The 21301-nt window shown below is 37.6% G+C and overlaps 5 protein-coding genes across 10 annotated transcripts; 3 read left to right on the top strand and 2 right to left on the bottom strand.

Moving 5' to 3' along the window:
• Positions 1-379: 379 nt before the first annotated feature.
• Positions 380-3281, top strand: LOC17878129 (probable polygalacturonase At3g15720). Its single transcript, XM_023777969.1, has 9 exons — positions 380-415; positions 527-655; positions 747-890; positions 970-1146; positions 1252-1459; positions 1551-1632; positions 1837-1945; positions 2048-2164; positions 2940-3281. Exons 1-9 carry the CDS (start codon positions 380-382, stop codon positions 3279-3281), a joined length of 1344 nt encoding a protein of 447 aa, XP_023633737.1.
• A 683-nt stretch (positions 3282-3964) lies between these two features.
• Positions 3965-6540, top strand: LOC17878753 (exopolygalacturonase). The gene is made up of 9 exons (XM_023779477.1): positions 3965-4048; positions 4154-4282; positions 4381-4527; positions 4684-4854; positions 5005-5212; positions 5326-5407; positions 5512-5620; positions 5730-5849; positions 6095-6540. The coding sequence occupies exons 1-9, from the start codon at positions 4046-4048 to the stop codon at positions 6452-6454; spliced, it is 1329 nt and encodes a 442-aa protein (XP_023635245.1). The 5' UTR covers positions 3965-4045; the 3' UTR covers positions 6455-6540.
• Positions 6541-7058: 518 nt separating this feature from the next.
• On the top strand, positions 7059-9070 carry LOC17879617 (adenine nucleotide transporter BT1, chloroplastic/mitochondrial). The gene is made up of 3 exons (XM_006285614.2): positions 7059-7798; positions 8016-8177; positions 8363-9070. Exons 1-3 carry the CDS (start codon positions 7286-7288, stop codon positions 8834-8836), a joined length of 1149 nt encoding a protein of 382 aa, XP_006285676.1. The 5' UTR covers positions 7059-7285; the 3' UTR covers positions 8837-9070.
• Positions 9071-9188: 118 nt separating this feature from the next.
• LOC17879058 (cellulose synthase A catalytic subunit 1 [UDP-forming]) lies at positions 9189-15075 on the bottom strand. Its single transcript, XM_006285495.2, has 14 exons — positions 14779-15075; positions 14021-14216; positions 13754-13926; positions 13471-13585; positions 13164-13353; positions 12741-13007; positions 12122-12467; positions 11903-12040; positions 11696-11821; positions 11336-11548; positions 10962-11226; positions 10690-10886; positions 10257-10607; positions 9189-10146 (listed from the first exon to the last, which is right to left on the bottom strand). The coding sequence occupies exons 1-14, from the start codon at positions 14857-14859 to the stop codon at positions 9559-9561; spliced, it is 3246 nt and encodes a 1081-aa protein (XP_006285557.1). The 5' UTR covers positions 14860-15075; the 3' UTR covers positions 9189-9558.
• A 549-nt stretch (positions 15076-15624) lies between these two features.
• On the bottom strand, positions 15625-21197 carry LOC17880999 (peptidyl-prolyl cis-trans isomerase CYP95). 6 transcript variants are annotated; one of them, XM_023778134.1, is made up of 14 exons: positions 21112-21197; positions 20415-20523; positions 20270-20324; positions 20074-20162; positions 19764-19788; positions 19410-19448; positions 19041-19158; positions 18824-18951; positions 18415-18733; positions 18059-18174; positions 17619-17799; positions 16373-17536; positions 16217-16288; positions 15625-16089 (listed from the first exon to the last, which is right to left on the bottom strand). In XM_023778134.1, exons 2-14 carry the CDS (start codon positions 20490-20492, stop codon positions 15789-15791), a joined length of 2685 nt encoding a protein of 894 aa, XP_023633902.1. In that variant the 5' UTR covers positions 20493-20523; positions 21112-21197; the 3' UTR covers positions 15625-15788. The 6 variants fall into 6 exon arrangements, with proteins under 6 accessions (XP_023633902.1, XP_023633901.1, XP_023633903.1 ...); XM_023778133.1 differs by lacking the exon at positions 21112-21197 and adding an exon at positions 20633-21027; XM_023778135.1 differs by lacking the exon at positions 21112-21197 and adding an exon at positions 20633-21026 and having other exon boundaries at positions 17625-17799.
• Positions 21198-21301: the final 104 nt, after the last annotated feature.

Here is a 21301-nt window from a genome sequence, read left to right as displayed (position 1 = left end):
GCTCTTTCATCTCAAATTTGAATGAACATTCAACTCTTTCAACTTGGTATTTTGTGTCAACCATTTGCAGCCTTAATTTTTTCTTTGACTGGAATTTGACTAGCGCATGGATCTTATGATATTGTGATAACAAATAGAGAAATTTAATTGTGTTTGAATGTTGAAGGCATATAATATATTATTAAGTTGAATTAATGCTAAACGAGGAAAGAAATATTTAAGAGTTGAATATTGTAAAATTTTGGCAAGATATAAATCAAAACTCATAAGTATGTTTGGACTCTCTCAACACAACATCTATACAACTTAATCACATCACACAATCTTACGTTTCTCTTAGAACAGCTAGATTTATAATTTTATGATTGTTGAGATTAAAATGGTGAGAGAACATAATCTCTCTCTAGTTGTGCTCGTTCTTTGTATCGTTGATTCAACTTTTGTTTTTGCTATAGGGTATTGAAATTTAATGGCTGCAAAATCATCGTTTCAACTTTTCAATGATAACCATCTTAACTATTACTAGGGATTGGAACTACTCTTCTCGGTGATTCTAGTTGCATCGTACCATTTGCAATGCGGAGATGGTCGTCGGCTGAGTTTAAGCATTAAGGATTTTATATCTGATGCTAACAATACAGCCGATCATTCTCAGGTAATGGCTTGAAGTATTATCTATCCCAATTATATATGTTTTCAAAATAAAATAATCTTCATTAAAGAATATAATGAGTTTCTCCTAACAGGCGTTTCAAGATGCATGGAAAGCAATATGTGAAGCGAATGGGAAAGATCAGGCAACATCTCTTGTAATACATGCCTACGAAAAATATTTCATTCAACCACAAACTTTTCGAGGTCCTTGTGTATCTCGTAATCTTCATATTCAGGTATTTGCCAAAAAAAAAAAGAAAAACAACGTTTACGTTTGTGTAACAATATGCAAATGATTATATTTGTTTTTGCAAGATTGATGGAAAACTTGAAGCTCCAAAGATGGTAAAGGAGTGGAAGAAAATTAACAAGGGAAATAGATGTTGGTTATGTTTCGACAACGTGACAGGTCTCGTCCTCAATGGATCTGGTGTCCTCCATCCCCATGGTGAAGCTTGGTGGTCCTCTGTAGAGCACTCAAACCGACCAAGGGTATGCATTTTCCCTGTTTGAGAGAGTTGAAATATATAAATAATGGCCTAGTTAATACCAAACAAAATCATTTTATAATTTACAATTTTGATTTTGGTTTTGCAGACAGTTGGATTTAATGGAAGCAGTAACATTATATATAATGGACTAACTCAAATGAACAGTCCAAAAAACCACATTTCAATATGGAATTGCACCAACGCAACTCTATCAAACCTTCAGCTAATCGCACCCAAAGATAGTCCAAACACTGATGGCATCGACATCGCTCTTTCAAACAATATTAAGATTTTTAACTCAAATATCCAAACTGGTATTTTATGTTTTATTTTATGTTAATACTAAATCAATACACGAGGATAATTGCTCAATTTCTTTTTGTGGTATGATTTTGTACCTGTTAGGTGATGATTGTGTTGCCATTAATGGTGGTTCGTATGATATCGACATAACTCATGTGGCCTGTGGTCCTGGTCATGGCATCAGGTTTGCACATCATATACATCTTCACGGATTCATTTTACGCGATTATCCTAAAGTCAATTTTCTCAGGAAAATATCTAATGGCTATGAAATGATTCTAACAATAGACAGTAGAGATATCTAATTAAATAGTTTCGGCTGGTTTTTGATAGGACTGTACATTTGTATTAAATTGTGTATTTCTTCTTTTAAAAAAACTGCATGCAGTGTTGGAAGTTTGGGGAAAGGTGGGTTAAATGAGACGGTCGAGAACGTGAAAGTAAGACATTGCAGCTTCAATGGAACTCAGAACGGGGCAAGAATCAAGACTTGGGCCGTAAGACTTATATTATATATTTACATATATATATATGTATATGTGTCCATTATTTATACATAATTTCGATATATTTATCTTATTGCATGCATGCATTCGTAGGGAGGAAATGGGTACGCCAAGAATATTTTATACGAAAACATAACATTAATTAATGTCAACTTCCCTATCATCATCGATCAACATTACTGTAACGGTGGTCGCAATTGTACGGAAGAGGTAATTTCTTTATGTAATCGTGTTTTATAAAATACTTGTTCCTATTAATACACCACAATGGTTTTAAAAAAATGATATATAAATTATATATGCGGATTATGTATATACTAGCAGTTGACTCGCGCTGCGCGCATGAGGTTTATAATTTTTTGTTAATTTTTTATTTATATTGTGATAATTTATTTATTTTTTAATTGACTTTCAGAGACATATTATAGTTATTTTCTCTTGAATTATTATCTTTCAATATTTAAATTTGGATTAAAAGCATTTTCTTTTTGATAATGTTATAAACTAATATTCCACTTTCAATTTTATTTTTCTCCTTTAAAATTTTATATATACAATTACATAAATGTTGTTTTTATTCTACCATAAATTTAAAATTTACTTGCATTTTTAAACTCAGTAACACATTTAAAATTTGAAACTATGATCAATTTAAAATGAAAGTTGAATTATATTATTACCACTAACTAATAAAAAATGGAAGTATTTCTTATTTAACATTTCATTTATTTACATAATTTATTTTTATTTATATAAATTTTCTATTAATTAAATAAGTAGCATAAATATGCACTAAATGAATGTTTTAAATTTATTTTAATAAAAAAAAAATGTGGCTTAAGTGGATGCTTAGGTGTCATCATGAGAAGAGAGAAAAAGCTAACTTTATATATATAGATATACATAAGTGTGAAATATAAATCTGTTAAACTTTAACTTTAACTATATATATGTAATTAATACCTACATGTTTTGAATCCTGGAGGCGACTGCTGTGAAAGTGAGCAATGTGACATTTAAAAACTTCCAAGGGACATGTGGAAATAAGATTGCCATAAAACTAGATTGTGACAAAGCAGTGGGTTGTCATGATATCAAGATGGAAAACATCAACATCACTTCTTCATCTACGAACAAAACCCTTACGGCGTATTGTCAATTTGCTGATGTAGTTAGTCAAATTGTTTCCGTTAAAATCAAGTGTACTTCCGATGAAGAACCTCTTGCACCAGCTTCAGCACCATATGCTAAACCTCTACCACCGACTCAACCTCCATCATTGTCTCCTCTTCCATACTCTATTAACTTTTTTAAAGCTTTCTTGTGAAGTTTCTTTCGCATTTACCATAGCAAAGCATACGAAGAGATAGTTACTATAGAATAACGAAGAAATCTGTAACACAGAGAATTATTTCAAATAATTTTTTTTTATATTTACCTCTATTTCAATACAATTATACAGCTGGTATTTAATTTTTCCTCCATTTTTTCCCCATTGTTTGCTTATACGTTTTGTATTCATTGTGTTTCACATATGATGTTTTGCTTCCCTTTTTGTTTGGTGTTTACGTTTATAATTTGCAAACGTAGCTTCTAGATTTTTTCCCCGAAGGTATATATACATTGATGTTACGGAATACTTTTATTATCTCCATATTTATTTCCCCCCCAAGTAAATAAATTACTATATATTATAAAAATTATTCAGAAGTTTGAAAATCTTGGTGGATAGTTTTTTAAGGTAGTGTCCAAATATAGTAGATATATCCAATTAATTAATGAGTTGAATGCATACTAGCCAAGTGTACAGTGTAACTTATTACTATAAAGGCATAAACATTATAGTAACATTTTCACTTTTATTCAAACATTTAAAATTCTTAAACCAAAACAGAGTCAATTTATATATATATAATTAATATATGAAATTTGCAAGTGGTTAAAGTATATTTTTAATACTAAGAGATCTCAACTCTTGGTATACATTCAACTTACAATTAACACACATTCAGATTCACAATCTTGGTATTATATTTACTAGAAAAGAAAAAAATTACCTAGCTAGCTAGATTCTTATTATTTAGTGCTAAAATGGTGAGACAACAAGATTCCCCTTTTAGTTTATCGTGTTTTATCATGGCTTCAGTACTTTTGTTGAAGCTCGCATATAGTACTAACTATTTTGATCGTTACCTGCAGGGCTTTGAGATACTCCTTTCAGTGCTTCTAATCGCATCGTACCATTTGCAACATGGAGATAGTCGGGAGATTCTATCCATTAAAGATTTTCTATCTGATTCTGAGACTACAAATATCGATCATTCTCGGGTAACAATTTTTTATACAAATTCATTTATTTTGATCTTGATTATTAATGAATATATAAAACATTAAAAAAATGAAATTGATAATATAATTCAAAATAGGCATTTCAAGATGCGTGGAGAGCGCTATGTAGAGGCAGAGGGAGAGGTCGTGGGGCAGCCTCTTTAGTAATACATGCCAAGGAAACATATACCTTACTTCCACAGTTTTTTGAAGGTCCTTGCGTTTCTCGTTATATTCATATTCAGGTATTTAATTTGACCTACCTATAGCTCCTCTTTGCTTATTTAATTAATTTATACAAATCTCATTTATATTTTTGCCAACATACATAATTAAACATGACTCAGTTATACACACGTAATATTATCGATCTCTTCTTCTTTTGTTTTCTCATGGACAAGATTGATGGAACAATTGAAGCGCCGAGATTGGTAAAAGACTGGGGAGTCCAAAGAAATGGGTGTTGGTTATGTTTCGAAAGGGTGTCAGGTCTCGTTCTCAACGGATCTGGTGTCCTCAATGCCCATGGAGAATCCTGGTGGTCTTCTGTCGAATTATACTCCCGACCAGAGGTATGCTGGATCTAAATATTATTCAACGTGTTGATTTGAAGATATCCATAATTTATTATATAACATTTAATTAATTTCCTTTTTGAGGATTTTAAGAGTATACATATCTATAATGTATGTATGCGTGCGGTTTATCTTTTGTTTGTGCAGGCAGTGAGATTTTCTGGGTGCCAAAACATTTTTTACAATGGATTAACTCAAATCAATAGTCCAAAGAATCACATATCGATTAGCAATTGCGCCAACTCGACTCTATCAAATCTTCATTTGATCGCACCTTCAGGCAGTCCAAATACTGATGGCATTGATATCTCCCTTTCATACAATATCCAAATTCTCAGTTCATCAATCAAAACCGGTACGTATTAATTCCCATATATTTTCTTAGAATTAATACGCCATACAAAGATTGGCTACGCAAAAGATTACGATTTTTTTTTGTGTGTGTGTGTGTGGTTTTGTATCTATTAGGTGATGATTGTATTGGAATCGGAGGTAATTCGTACAATATCAACATAACTTATGTGACATGTGGTCCGGGTCATGGCATAAGGTTCGCACCTGTAAATTTTTATATATAATTTTTACTTCAAAAAATTGTGTGTGTTTGCATGCATGGCTAAAGTAGTTGTGTGTTTTGTCTTTGAAAAAAAACAGTATTGGAAGTCTGGGGAAAGGAGGGGCAACTGAGAATGTAGAGAATGTGAATGTAAGACACTGCACCTTCACTAAAACTCAAAACGGCGCACGAATCAAGACTTGGCCTGTAAGAATTTACATAACTTTACTAGTTCTTTTTGGAAGAATTAACATTATAATATACGTAATATATATACCATATATCATATATTGGATGCTAAACATACTTGCATCAGGGAGGACGAGGATTGGTCAAAAATATCTTGTTCGAAGATATTACTCTGATAAATGTCAGATCCCCAATCATCATCGATCAACATTATTGTAACGGTGGTCAGTGCAAACAACCTGGAGTGGTAATAATACTTAGGGATACTTATAACTTTACAATGGTATTTTAATAAATATATATGAATATGAATGTAACTAAATTCTCAAAATATGGTCCAACCTTAGTATTTTGATTTACATGTAAAATTTCAGGGGTTTTCTTTTCAATATTTTTGAGTAATTGAAATTCAAATACCAATTAAGTCGTGAAGTATATAATATCTGACGTACCTAACATGAATTACGTACACGTGTTGTGAAATCTTTTCAGGGAACTGCTGTGAAAGTGAACGGCGTGACATATAAATACTTTAAAGGGACAAGTCTTCCCGATGTTGCTGCAATAAAATTAGATTGTGACCGAAACACAGGATGTGATAACATCTACATGGAACACATCAACATCGCTTCCTCATGGCGGAGAACGCCTCTCGCCTCGTACTGTAGATTTGCGCATCTAATTAGTCGCTTTGTCTCCATTCGCATCAACTGTGCTAACTCTTACTACGTCAATCCTCAAGATCCATCACTCGCACCGTTTGCCATATCCCCGATGCCTTATGCTGAACCTCCAGCACTGCCTGCTCAATCTCCAGCACCCATTGATCATGAAATCCAAAATTTTTATTAACTCATAAAATCTTGTTAGAATTCTATATATAAACTCGAACTCAGATCATATTGAATTATTGATCATGAGCTAATTGAGCTAGATACCAAATAAATATAATAATAATAATAGTATTTTAAAAATATTATAATGAATCTAATAACATAATTTATAAGTTAAATAATGAAAATAAATCCAATACAACTAACCTCAACTATCACTAAAATAAAACTTGAATTAAAATTAACTAAAAATAATGGAATGATTCAAATTTATAGTAGAGACAAGGAGATTCTTGATGCATTAGTTAAAATTATACTTTAGTGAGAAGGACCCAGCAGGGGTATTCTTGCTCCTAGCCTTATTGGAGTTGTTCGATATGCAGCTACAGCATTACTTTGCATATGATTCCTCAAGAAAAGCATACAGAATACTAAGAAATATTTATATACTTAAAACAATTATTAGTTACCCCTACAAAATAAGAAAAACTTTAGTTCAAAAAAAGAAAAGAAAAAGAAGAAAGACCGAATTATCTGGAAAGAAAAAACCTAAGCGGAGTCTCCGTCCCACCCACTGACTCATCTGATACACCTACCCACCCAAATACAGCAAAAAAAAAAAAAAAAAAAAGAGTAGCGGACTGGTTTAAACCCTAAAATCTCAGCGAAAGAGACGACCCATTGACTTAGTCTGAGAGAGAGACATAACAGATTCGAGTCTCTCTTCCTCTCTCTCACTCTCGTCACTCCCATCCTCGAAAGACATAACAGAGACATAACAGATTCTGTTTGCTGTAACGGCAAACAAAACAAGCTCTTTTATCAGAGAAAGCTTCTGTTCGGGTCTGGAATGGGGAAAACCGGAATCCAGCTGTTCGACGATTCGAGGAATGGGTTTTTCTCCGTTTCCGATTTAGGATTCGATTCGAGCCTCCCAATTGCTGGCTTATTCGCAAGCGTTAATCAAACGAATCCTTTCGCATCCCTCTCGTCTCCGGATCCTTCCAACAGAGGCAACGTCGGCTTCTCTGCCCAGCTCAATGATCTCTGTGTGCCCGGAAAAGAGGAGGAGGTCGAACAAGTTAATGGTGAGAAGAGGAACAAGAAGAAAGGTGGGCTGAAACTGAAGATCAAGATCGCTAATCCTTCGTTGCGGCGGCTGTTGAGCGGAGCCGTGGCTGGAGCGGTCTCCAGAACTGTCGTTGCGCCGTTGGAGACTATCAGGACGCATCTGATGGTGGGAAGTGGCGGAAACTCAAGCACTGAAGTGTTCGGTGATATCATGAAGCATGAAGGTTGGACTGGTCTCTTCAGAGGCAATTTGGTCAATGTCATTCGTGTCGCACCTGCTCGAGCCGTCGAGGTACCAAATTCATAATCAAAACCAATGTGTCTCTTTAATTCGGAATTGAAATGCAGTTTCTGACTTTTCATACTAATAATATCTGGTTGACTTTTATCTATAAGAAGTCTTGTGTTGGCTGAATCTGTCTTATGCCACAAAATGATGAGACTTTGGTAGTCCTTTTGACAAGAAATACTGAATCTTCACTATTTTCTGCAATTCTTTGTATGTGCAGCTTTTTGTATTCGAGACAGTAAACAAGAAATTGTCACCCGAAAATGGCGAGGAATCAAAAATCCCAATTCCAGCTTCATTACTCGCCGGTGCTTGTGCTGGAGTTAGCCAAACTCTCTTGACATACCCTCTCGAACTAGTCAAGACTCGCCTTACTATACAGGTTTGCTCCTCTCTGAATATGAACTAATTACACTAAACCTTGTTATGTGAGAGATAATTAGGTACGTGGCTGGAAGATCATAGAGCATGTAAAGTTCGTTTTGACAAGAATTCACTCAACTGGTTCATTCAAATAGCAGTCTATACAATTATTGCTCAGTAATGGGTCTTTAAAACTTATTGCAGAGAGGTGTTTACAAGGGGATTCTTGATGCATTTGTTAAAATTATACGTGAAGAAGGACCCACAGAGCTCTACAGAGGTCTTGCTCCTAGCCTTATTGGAGTTGTTCCATATGCAGCTACAAATTACTTTGCATATGATTCCTTAAGAAAAGCATACCGGAGCTTTTCAAAGCAGGAGAAGATTGGAAACATTGAGACTCTTTTGATAGGTTCTTTAGCGGGTGCACTATCGAGCACCGCGACTTTTCCTCTTGAAGTAGCACGGAAGCATATGCAGGTGGGAGCAGTTAGTGGGAGAGTTGTGTACAAGAACATGTTGCACGCTCTGGTGACCATACTCGAGCATGAAGGTATTCTCGGTTGGTACAAAGGGCTCGGACCAAGTTGCTTGAAGTTGGTTCCTGCTGCTGGAATCTCTTTTATGTGTTATGAAGCTTGCAAGAAGATACTTGTCGAGCACAACCAAGAAGCCTGATTTGGGAAATGATATGGACTCTCATGGCGAACTTTAGGGGTGGATCAGAGAAACACATTGTGGATACTAATTGGGTTCGTAGTTCTAAATTTATACCACTTGATTTCAAAAATTAATTTTGAGGGGATTATAAAGATGCATTCTTTGTTTTCGTTGCAATTTACTTTTGGATTCTTTGATTGATCAGATTCTGATTCAAATAAGCTAACAATAGTTTACATAAAAACTTGATTATCCTTTAGACCAACAGAGCCACCAACAACTTCCTCTAGTTCATACGAAGCAACTATCAGTTCATCTGGCAGATCTCAGGTACAATCTCAATGTAGTAAGTTAGTAACGTACATAACTCTTGAAAAGAAACTTTTGTATTAAAGTGAAAAGCTTAGAGCATATAAACCCCAAATTTACGACAACAACAAAACTCCAACATTACAGAAGTGCAAGTCTATCAAGCTTTAAATAAAATAAATATAACAAAAAATAACGAATCCCTTTTGTAGACTATGTATCATTTGGTCTTCCACATCTATTTCCCCACTGAGAAAGTTATAAAATCATCACAACAGTGTACGAACAATTTCGCAACTCTCTGGCTATTCAGATAAAGCTAAACTTAAGACATGGAATCACCATAACTGCCCGGTTCACTGTGTTTTGGGGTTTGGAATGTCCCATTGCGAGTTTTCAATATATGCACACACAAGTATATAAATACGGGTCTAAAAGACACCTCCTTTGCCATTGAAGTTGTTGGCATTGGGATTGGCATCGACAAAGGGATTGATCCTGACCCAAAGCAACGAGAAAATGGAGGCAAGAAGAACAGACCAGACAATGACGATGGTTGGTGTTCGGTTCTGTCTTCCCAACAGACCTTTCAAGAAAGGGTAGAGATGGGCAATAACCCATAAGGCAAAAAAGAGCTTCCCGAAGAGCGGACCCCATGATTGGTACCCGCTGTTTACAGCATAAGAGACACCAGCCACAATGCCTATGAGGTTCACAAGTAGGACGGTGGTTGGTGGAATGAGAAGAGCTGTCCATTTGAAGATGTAGAGCTCTGCGAAGTCCCCATCTTCGTCTGAGGCTTTGGATGTGACAGTGAAGTTGGTGTCAATACCAGCAAGAACCTTAAGTAGACCTTGGAAGACAGCAAAAAGATGGGCGGATGTGCCACCAATGACCCAAAACTGCTCATTCCTCCACCAATCCTCAATGCTCACACCGCTCCATCTCAGCTCCAGGATTCCAGTCACAGCAATTGAGATGAAGAGTAGAATAAACCAAATACTCGCGTAGTTGCTTATCTGCAACAATGGTGTTAGGACTTTAAGACACAAGATGATGGAGATTAAAAAAAATGCATTCACAAAATGGGATTCCAATACTAATTAGCAGTGTGGTCAGTTTTACGAACCTCGGGTATGATAAATCTGTCGGTGATGAGGCAAAAAGCAGGAAGGATACAATACGCGATAAGAGGGATAGATGTAATAGGGTAGACGATGGTGTTGATGTAAGCAATTCTCTCCAAAAGTCTCAACCTTCCATGGTAGCCATACCAGATAGGACAATGTCTGCTAAGAAGAATCTCAATAGATCCCAATGCCCATCGAAGAACTTGGTTCAAACGATCAGAAAGATTGATTGGCGCAGATCCCTTGAAAGCAGGGCGTGGAGGATTGCAATAGACTGATATCCAACCACGGGCATGCATCTTGAACCCAGTAAGAATATCTTCCGTCACGGAACCGTAGATCCAACCAATCTAACAAAAGTGCCAAATAAGATGTCATCACACATGTAAGAAAGAGAACAAAAGAAGTCTGTAGCTGCATTTGAAAACTGACCTCTTTTCCCCATTCAGTCTTGTCCTCGTAACCACAGCTTATAACATGTATAGCCTCCTTCAAAAGAGTAGCAGGATTGGTTGTTGGTGGAATGCCACCTTGTTCCATGAAGGTTGCCGCAATAAATACCGGCGACTGACCAAAACGCTTCTCTACACTCTTCTGGGACATTAGAATAGACCTCTCATCATCATAGCCTGCATAAACAAGGATTGTAAGATTTCACCATCACATGAAGAAGTGATGTTATTACACTATAAACTCAATCAAACCTTCAAAACCCTCATCGATGTCTTCCATATTGAAAAGTGGAGCATTGGAGTCACTTCTGTTGATGCCTCTCTTTTTTTCATAGGTATACTTCTTGTTATTCTTTCCTTTCTTCCTTGAGCCGCAACAGCTCTTCACAATTATATTTGGTTCTAGATCTTCCTCCGTCAAAACAGGATCATACCCATATAGAGCCTGTCTATTGAAACAAGTACCAGTACCCACATATACTGGACCTTGGATACCATCCAACCCCTTCATGTTAATCTGCCCAATATAACAAATATCCAAGTCAGACCATAGCAGAAACGAGTAAATCCTACAAAAATATGAACAAAAGAGAAACAAAAGACAGGAATGGGGGAGTGAAACTCACATCAAAGAAGACAATATTCCTGTTGGCATATCGATCGTGCAAGTCAATACCGTCAAAACGTTGTGGGAACTGGACATAGCAGCACTTCTTTCCAATAGCAGGGTCCATCATGAAACACATGGCTTCTTTAATAGCCTTGCTGTTGTTGAAGTAATGATCACAATCCACATTTAAAAGATATGCGCCATTGGTAAGAACAGCAGAAACACGAATCTGTCAATGTAAAGAGATGCGAAATTAGAGACACATTTACTATAAAAATATAATACGAAGCAACGGCTATACAACAACAAAAATTTCCTAGGCAGCGAACAAGAGAATAAAATCAAGGACACACTAAGATTCTGAAAGTTGACAAACCAAAGCATTCATAGCTCCAGCCTTTTTGTGATGTTGAAATCCAGGCCGCTTTTCACGAGAAACATAGATGAGTCTTGGCAGCTCATTTCCATCGGTATCCAGACCCCCACTATGGCCTAAGAACACCTGAAATTGAAAAGAACCAATATAAAGTTGTTGCCTTTTCGTTAATCCCTCTATAATAATCAAGGGATTGCCTCACTGTACCTGAATCATTCCAGGATGATCTCTAGTGTTGTTACCAGGCCACGGGGTACCATCCTGCATTGTCCAGCCTTCTTCAGGAATTTTCTGTGCTTTTGCAACAAGGGCATTTATCCTCACCTTAAACTCTTCATACTCTCTCTGTCAATACAAGCCAAGGAAAAAGTCAGTCAGTCTCTAGTTTGTCGAATGGATGAGAAGCAGGTGGATCTTTCAACAGACCTTCATAGCTCGTCTCTCTTTAACAAAAGAAGGTTGGATCTTGTCCTTCAAGTAATCTATCTTCTGGGCAAAATAGAATTCAGGGGCCCTAGGTTCAATGTTAAATTTCTTGCAAAATGGTACCCATTTCTTTGCGAACTCAGCAGTTTCAGAAAGAGATTCGAAGGTAAGCATAGCAGAACCATCATCTGAAACATAACAAGCTACTTTATCTACCGGGTAGTCCACAGCAAGAATCGAGAGAACTGTGTTTGCTGTAACCAGGGGAGGCTCTTTCAATGGGTCCACTGTACTAACAAACACATCAACAGGAACAAGCTGTGATGGTTCACCGTCTCGATCATATCTACAGTTAGAAAACCAAAATCATCATCAAATAAAATCAGCATACTAGCTAAGCTCTATTCTCAGTAGGCACTTCATTTGACATGCTTTTATCATAATCTAGTCCGAAACTTCACATTTTAAATATATATATACTGTATGTAAATAATCAATATTCAAATGTAAAATATGCACCATTTTCTAAAATGAAATTGAATTTACAGGGGAAAAGTCAACATACACGGAAAAACAAAAAAAGATAAAGAGTAGGGAATTCATAGACTTAAAAACTAACCTTATAGTGAGACGGTCAAGATATGTCTCCCTGTTAATGGGGTACCATTTGGGAAACTGATCAAGAAGCCAAGAAAATGCAAACCAGATCTCACAGATAACCGAGGTCAACCACAGAGGATATGCATTTTTCACAGGGTGAGTTGTACGGTATTGCAAGAAGAAACACAAGATGATTAGTCGGAGAATAATCACAACCCGATAAGGGGTTAGGCGAGAAGGAGGGATAGGCACCACACGACTCATAGGAAGCCGTGTATCATCAGCCCTGTAAGTACGAGAACCATAAGATTAAGAATATAGCAAAGCAGATGCTTAATTATTTCTATCAATACAAAATCATAAACTAAGACTAGTTATTAGCATCGCAACAAGAGATTTTTGAGTTGGACAGCAAAGTTTGTGGTCTAGTACTTCAACTTACATTTGGAGTTCTTCGCCATTGGAACCAGTCCCTTCAATTTCTCCTCCTTTCCCTTCATGGTATTTACCAGTCATCTGTAACATACTCTTCTCCTGCTTCAGCTTCCAGCCTTCAACTCTTTCTTTCCAGTCAACATTTCCAAGCCCATACGAGTTCAAGTCTTTAGACGGGTCCACAATTCTTACAGGGACTGCAATTTGTAACGGATTCTATCAGTTATGGTACACAAAAAATATACTGTTGTAAAAATGAATAGGAATCATATCTAATGAAGGCCAAGTGCACAAAGAAAAAAATATATGAATACCTGGTTGCCGTGGGTCAATATATGGAGATGAAATAGCATTCCTGTCAGAAGGACCCAGAGGACCAGAAGTAGTTCGCACGGATTGTGTATCAGGCGTGCGAATCTCCCCAGAAACCTGTGTATAGAAAAAGGTCAAGTCTCTATTTGAAAACAGACTCAATTAACAATATCAGAAACTTTTCTGTTCACATCTAACATTATTGTGAAAAGTAAAAAAGTTCGATCTAGAAATTTTTGTAATATAAATCACTCTAGAGTCTAAAGCAAAAATGTAGGTTCCTACCGTATGGCCATGGGTGAGAAGAGGAATTGGTTGAGATTCATGTCTAGAGGACGAAGAGAACTCTTCGCCATGGCGTTGGTGTCTGGCCTTGTTAGCTCCCTGGGCATAACTGAACTCATTCTCGATATCATCAACGTCATCCTCATCTTCATCTCCTTCAACACGAGTACTCCCTGCAACATTTGAAAAGTTGGTTCAGGAAATCAGCAATGAAACAAAACAAAAAAAATCCATGCATAGCAATAGCCAAATAGAAGGAAAACTGACCCCTGTGTCGTCTGTATCTAGTCTTGCATTGCGGGCAGCACTGAGTTCCATCCTTCCTCTCGTACTCATAGCAAGGCCGGCACACAGGGAAGGCACATTCATTACAAGCGACAAATACATCCCCAGTTTCAGCGAGTCCAACATCATCACCACAGATCTGACATATCTGGCCATTCATATTCTTCAAAGGTTTGGTCTGCATATTGGCCAGCATTGCATCATTGTTAGTCATGACGAATTGTAAACTACCAAAACAGATCAGCATGAATCTAAATCAAAACAATTAACAAGAACCATCTCCAAATCAATGCAGATCTGAACGAAGAGCAATCACAGTCATTGCAGTATAATAGCCTATACGGGAACTAACGAGATCCAGTTGAGCTAAATCTCAAAAAGTGCGTAAAGTTGAAGACTTTGAGAGTCAGAGATTTAGCTAATCTCAGCTGAAAAACCAAATTCTTAGATCAAGAATCTAAACTGAATCCACCGACACTTTATATACGAGATTTTAAAAAAGGAAAAAAAACAGAAGCGGAATTAATTGATGATAGATCACACAACAATTGAAGTATCGAAGCAGAAAAGTTTCCATTTTCAGACAGTGGATCTACCAACACTAACTAACTCAACACTCAAAGGAAGCGAAATCTAAGTAGAAAAAAAATAAAAAATGGGATCCAAAAGAGACAAGATTTAGAAAAACAGAGAAATCGTAAGAAATATCAAATGAAGAGAAAGCAAAAGGATGAACGAACCCCTCCGTCAGATTCATGTCGGATCCGAACGAGCTCGTTTCTACGGTAGGATCCAGCAACCAAGCCGGCACTGGCCTCCATGGCAGCCACCGACACACAGAGAGAAAGAGAGAGGATTTGCAAAATTCAGCTGGAAAACTCGGTCGCCGATTCAATACGGCATCTCGAAAAAAACCCAATCTACTAAAGAGAGATGTTATAACACTCTTGTGTCACTCTCTCTCTCTCTCTCTCCCTATCTCTTTGATCTCAAGCTTCTTCTACAATCTGATTTGCCTATTTTATCGCAGAAGAGTGTGTGTTTTCCTTTTTTTTTTATCTTAATATATTAATGACAAGTAGAAGATGACGGTAGCCTCTTCCTCTCCCACCGTTTAGCTCGGCTCGGCTTGGCTTGACTCGATTCATGTTCTCTCTTCTCCATCTCTGCTTTATAAAGTGAGCCACTTGACGCGCCAGCTTCGTGAGATGACGTGGCAAAATCTCATTGCAAGAATAAGACAGGACAAATTATGATTGTTGGATTAAGTAAAAATAAAATAAAAATAGAAGAAGCCACGTTGTCGGCTCTGGTAACAGCCTGTTCTTTTTTTTATTTGCCATCACCTGTCGGTGGTCACCAATTACACTAGTGTGAGATTAGGTTCTAATTCTTTACTTAAGAAGTTACCACGGGTTTTTAATATGCAATTATGCATGTATCATCATCACTGAATTTTCAATAAGATATCATTCAACTAAATAATTTTTATGGTAATATGTCAGTGTTAGTTATTATTGAACCAAAACATACTCCGCAACGAATAATGGAAGTAAAGCATTTGTCGGCAATAGGAACAATCAAAAAAAAAAAAAATGTCGGCAAACATCAACATAGATATAACAATGTTGGAGCATCATCAAATTCAGAACCAGAAGACAATGCATATGTAACAGAATAAAACTACATACTTTCTTTTTACCATCTCTTCTTAGTATAAAATAACAAAACACTTGAGGGTCCTTATTCATTAATCATAGGCTACTAGTCGCTTTTTCCCGCCTGAGCTACCATCCGAGGATGACGAATCCGACTTCGATGGGGACCTTGCCTTGGATGGTGATCTTGACACTGATCTTACTCTCCCGGTCCCAATGGGAGATTTTGAATTTGATCTTGATCTGGATGGACTCGGGCTGCGGCTAGCAGATTGTGACCTTCTCTTTCTGTAAGGTGGTGAACGGCTACGGATAGGAGTGCGGCTGTACCGCCTCCTGCGATAACGGAGACCAGCCGATACAGACCGGCTTCTTCTTCTATACCTAATAATACTTTTGAGTTGTGTAATCAACAACTAATTTTGTTTGGAGCACCAAATTTACTTCTCTATTCATGAGACTTTTAGATGTTTAGGATACACTGAAACGAAAATGTACCAAAGAGGATTTGAGTAAGTACCTTGGAGGTGTTCTTCCTCTGACTGGGCTTCTTCTAAACCGTCTTGGCGAGAACCTTCTGTGACTTCGATATCTACAGAGAAGACGTAATAAAAAGAATGTTCAGTACGGAAGTGTGTAACAGAAAGGGGAGTTATATTGGCTGCAGACTATCCACCTGTCACGGTCACTCCTATCACTAAAGCGATAAGGAGATCGGTCAGGAGATGGACTAGTTCTGTATCTACGGGCGTATGAGAATCTCCGGCTAAATCCTCTCCCTCTCCTGATGCACCCATCAGGAGAAGCACTTCTTGACAAACTTCTTCTACGATCACCAAGAGGAGATCTAGGCCGTGCACTCCTTCTCCTCGCAGGAACTGGACTTCTGCTAATTCTTCTTCTTCCTCTAACAGGACTCCTGCTGATACCTCTCCTGGACAATCGAACAGGACTCCTGCTCACACTCTTCCTAGATAGTCGGACTGGACTCCTGCTGATACTTCTCCTGGATGAACAAACTGGACTCCTGCTCACACTCTTCCTAGATAATCGGACTGGACTCCTGCTCACTGATCTCCTAGGTGATCGAATTGGACTCCGGCTTAAGCTTCTTCTAGATAACCGAATGGGACTACGGCTCAGGCTTCTTCTAGATAACCGAATGGGACTACGGCTCAGGCTTCTTCTAGAAGCTCGAGCGGGAGTTCTGCTACGTGATCTTCTTGATGATCTTCTTAGTGGGCCCCTCCTAAGGCTCCCACGAGATGCAGATCTTACCGGGCTCTTGCTAAGGCTTCTGGAAATCCGACCTCTCACTGGACTTCTGCTGATCACCCTTTTGGGGATCCCCAGTGGACTTCTGCTTATACTCCGTGAAGGACTTCTGCTGATCCCCCTTTTCGGGATCCTCAACGGACTTCTACTGATACTCCTTGAAGGACTTCTACTAATATCTCTTCCCCTTTTTGGGATCCCCAACGGACTTCTGCTGACACTCCTTGAAGGACTTCTACTAATATCTCTTCCCCTTTTCGGGATTCCCAATGGACTTCTACTTATACTCCTTGAAGGACTTCTACTAACATCTCTTCCTCTTTTTATTCGCGCCGGACTTCTACTAACACTTTTGGTAGGGCTTTTTCTACCATGCCTGCCCTTCTCCTCACTCACTGGGCTTTCTCTTTTACTGTTTGTCAAGTTCTTCATTTGGCGGGTACCTTTGGCAGGACTTCTGCCCCCATTCCTTCTAGGACTTAAACTTGGGCTCTTACTCTGACTCCTCCGGGGACTAATACTCATGCTCCTACTCACAGTCCTCTTAGTACTCAAGCTCCGGCTCCTGCACATCAACTTTTAATAAGATTCCATATTGACTTAAAAGAAAGATAACCAATTAACTGAGGTGATAGAGAGAATAGAACCTAGACCTAGATTTGCTAGGATGGTCATCGACAATATCTGGTTGCCTATCAGAAATCTGTTCTGATGCAGCATGTGAAATTCCATTACTTGTTGGACCTCTGTTTTCTGAGGGTGCTTCACCATCATCCTTGTCAAGCAAATCTGGTCCCTTCCTTTTTTCATGGTGAAGTTCAAAATTGCCTGATTGAAAATTGCAGTCAAAAACAGAATGTTAAGAGTGTACGGAAACATTATTAAACTGCCTATAGAAATTGGCAGCAATATGAACCCGCATGATCAGCACAATGCTTAAACGAAAGGCAAATTGATACTGAAATATGTAATGATCAAATGGCACAAAAAGTATTTTATCCCATCCATTATCTTGATTTTGAACAGACCAATGAAAAAAACGATAATTGCAGAAACATAAGCCAAAAGTCTGAGTTTTAGAGATTACCTGTTCTATGAGAGAGTCTGGGCTTCTTCTTTTTTGCTCCAGTTTCAACATTGGCATCGCTAAAACTTGCTTCACTTACACTATCACTGTCTTCATCTGTAAGACTGTCTAGGGACCTGCAAAGTTGCAGAACAAAAGTTAATAACTCAGGAGCACAACCAATTAAGCAAACTATTGTTAGGATGCCTACCAAAATATAACATCCTCGAGGAACAAGACTAGTCAAATTCATAAAAATAATGGATTTTTAAAAATATAAGTTGACATGACAAGTAATCACATAGGTTTCTCCTAAGCAGCAACCAGCACTGACAGGGAAACTATGGCTATAAACAAGAGAAGTGTACAAGACTTACCTTCTTGATTTTCGTTTTGATCTCTTATCACGCATCCTCCGCTTTTTCTCATGGCGCTTATCTCTTCTTTTAGACCGCCTGTGTTTATCTTTCTTTAAACCTCTTCTTCTCTTCTTCTGCCTTTCATGGCTCGAGGAACTATGGTTGGAAGATGAAGACAAATCTGAATCTGACTCGCTATCAGATTCTGAGGAATCTGTCTCAGAATCTGAAGAGCTCTCAGATTCAGATAAAGAGTGTCTTCGCCTCTTCTTTGTTCTCTCACGTGAAGATTTCTTGTGCTTTCCCTTTTTTCGACCATCACTATCTTTCTTCTTGTCTGTATGGGCATATCATGCATTGACGTGTATTAGTTATGATTGTGAAATCATGACATATGTAGCATTAACCAATAGTAGAATAACCGTACCTCCAGAGTTTTCTCCACAACGGATTATCTTCACACTGACAGAAGGTTTACCTCCCTCATCACCCACACGTTCAATTTTTTTTAATATCTCTTTCCCTTGAATTAGCTTTCCAAAAACAACATTATTTCTGATGAAAATATATAACAGTCAGAAATAACGCAACAAAAGGAAAATTTAAAAATTTCTGAAATAAGAAAGTAACAATGAGAAGGAAACCTATCAAGCTGCTGATTTGGCCTGAAGGTTATATGAAAGTGTGATCCAAACTTGTCACGGTCAGCAACAGACATTGATAAAAGACCAGGCTCATCGTGCCTTAGTTTTGGTGACTCATCTGGTAACATAAAAAGTCGATTGTGCTACTCAGTAACATATTTCAAAAGAAAAATGTAGAAGATGAGATCTTAAGTTCTTAACAAGAGACGAGTGCTTAATCAATAAAGGAAGGCCTCCAAAATGACATATTGCTTTATAATACAATTTTAAGAAATGAGATATCACACACACAACAGACTTTCTAGCCTCTCATGTATTGCTGGGGTAATTGAAAAGAGATCACAGATAAAGAGCGCGATGGTAACAAACCTGGAAATTTTCCGGCATATATGCTTTCCCCAGCTGTACCTGGAAAGTGGATAAAATATACAAATTTTGTCAGAGGATAATGAACTTCTAATGTTCACTGCATAACCGACTGAGCACTATCTAATGAATTCGAGAACCTTCACAGGATTCTAATGAATGCAGTTCCATACACCCAATAGGTTGACACAGTTTAATGGTATATTCAGATGACTATGATACATGAATGAAATTTAGTTTTGCAATCACAGTTAATAAGCCACAAACTGTGTTCCATAGATAGAAGATCAATATAAATTAACTGATGGCTGTATTTGATATATGCTAGAAGCTAAATTGAACAGTAAGTGTGCATACCATCTCGGTTCACAAAATCACCAGCCTGAAAAAATAATCAAAAGAGGTTGTTAGACTAGTAACACCGTGAAGTCGTTTGTACATAAACTGTACTCTTTGCATGAGAAGGCCTAACATTTGACCATAAACAACTAGTAGTACAACCTTAAAACTATATCACATGAAAAGCAGGAGTGGCGATCAGACCTGTATCCTACAGCATAGAGAATAGCAACAGACTAAAAGACGAGCATCCAACCAATGTTGAAAAAGAAACCAAGAGTATAAGACTGAAACATCATATCAATAATTGAGAAATGCAGATAGAAACCTGTGCTGAGGAACCCTTCAGTATTCTATGAAAAAAGGATCCTTTGTAATGCAAAGGTTTTCCACTTCTGGGTCCAATGCCTTTCTCCCCTACACAGAATTTATAAAAAGGAAATAAGTGTCAAGGAGAAGGAAAGCCAACAGTCAAATTTATATGCTGCATGGAAGCAACAAGCTTAATAGGACAGAAAACAAACCTGTGCATAGTGCACGGAAATTCTCGGATGTTTTGGGAGCGACTTCAGGGAAAAGCTAAAGAAACAAGTTTACACTGTCAACACTTTTGTTGGATCATGGAAAATACAAGAAAGTGAACATTAACATAGCCTAACGCTATAGTACCTCAAAAACCATAGTCTCAGCTGGATCGCCATCAATGGATACATCCATAAAAACTTGAGGATTCTTCTTTTTTGCCATGTTTTGGAATTACTAAAGCTTAAGTTAAGACCTGACAAAAAAAACACACACACAAAAAAGACTCAGAATAATAAAAAGTCATGCAAAATACTGCTTAACAAACACCGCAGAAGAAAGATCATTTGGCATATAGTTTTCACCTGCGACAGAAAATTATAGCAGTGAAAAACTAAATCCCACAAAACAGGATACTTCACACTGGCCGCAAATCAGCAAATCAACTCTAAAGTCAGTGCCTAACAACTGGATAGATATAAAACTTGTAGGCTCATCAATTAATGACAATGTAGTAGCAGACATGAGATCTTCATGAGCTCAACAATGTGCACATAGATAATTCGTCCCGCAATCCGTCTAAAATTACAAGTTCTTCTTCTACAACAACTCATGCCCACAACTGCTCAAAGCTAACACAAACCTTTAACTTTTCAAGACAAAGAAACTCGTAGGCCATCGAATACACTAAAACGATCACACGTGCAAATTCTATAAAATTCATAGCACACACACATTAGAGAAACGTATGCTTCGACATCAAAATTCCAGCTAGAGACTGCAAAATCGGAGAAATATGAAGAGCAACGAAGAAGATTCAGGGCGTGAATCGCTAGGGTTTTACCTGAGAATACGCACGCAGAACCACAGGATTAAAAACTGACTGAGAGCAGGAGAAAAAACCTAGCCGATGCCTTAAAAAGAACAAACTCCAGCTTCTCCGTATTGCCCTCTTATTCTATCATTATTTACAAATATGCCCTCAAAAACTCTACTTTGTGCTGAAAGTCTCTCTCTGTTCACCACCATTGCCA

The sequence above is a fragment of the Capsella rubella genome, unplaced genomic scaffold (genome assembly GCF_000375325.1).
Source record: "Capsella rubella cultivar Monte Gargano unplaced genomic scaffold, Caprub1_0 scaffold_7, whole genome shotgun sequence".
Classification (NCBI taxonomy): domain Eukaryota; kingdom Viridiplantae; phylum Streptophyta; class Magnoliopsida; order Brassicales; family Brassicaceae; genus Capsella; species Capsella rubella.
This window is presented reverse-complemented; position numbering and strand designations above follow the sequence as displayed.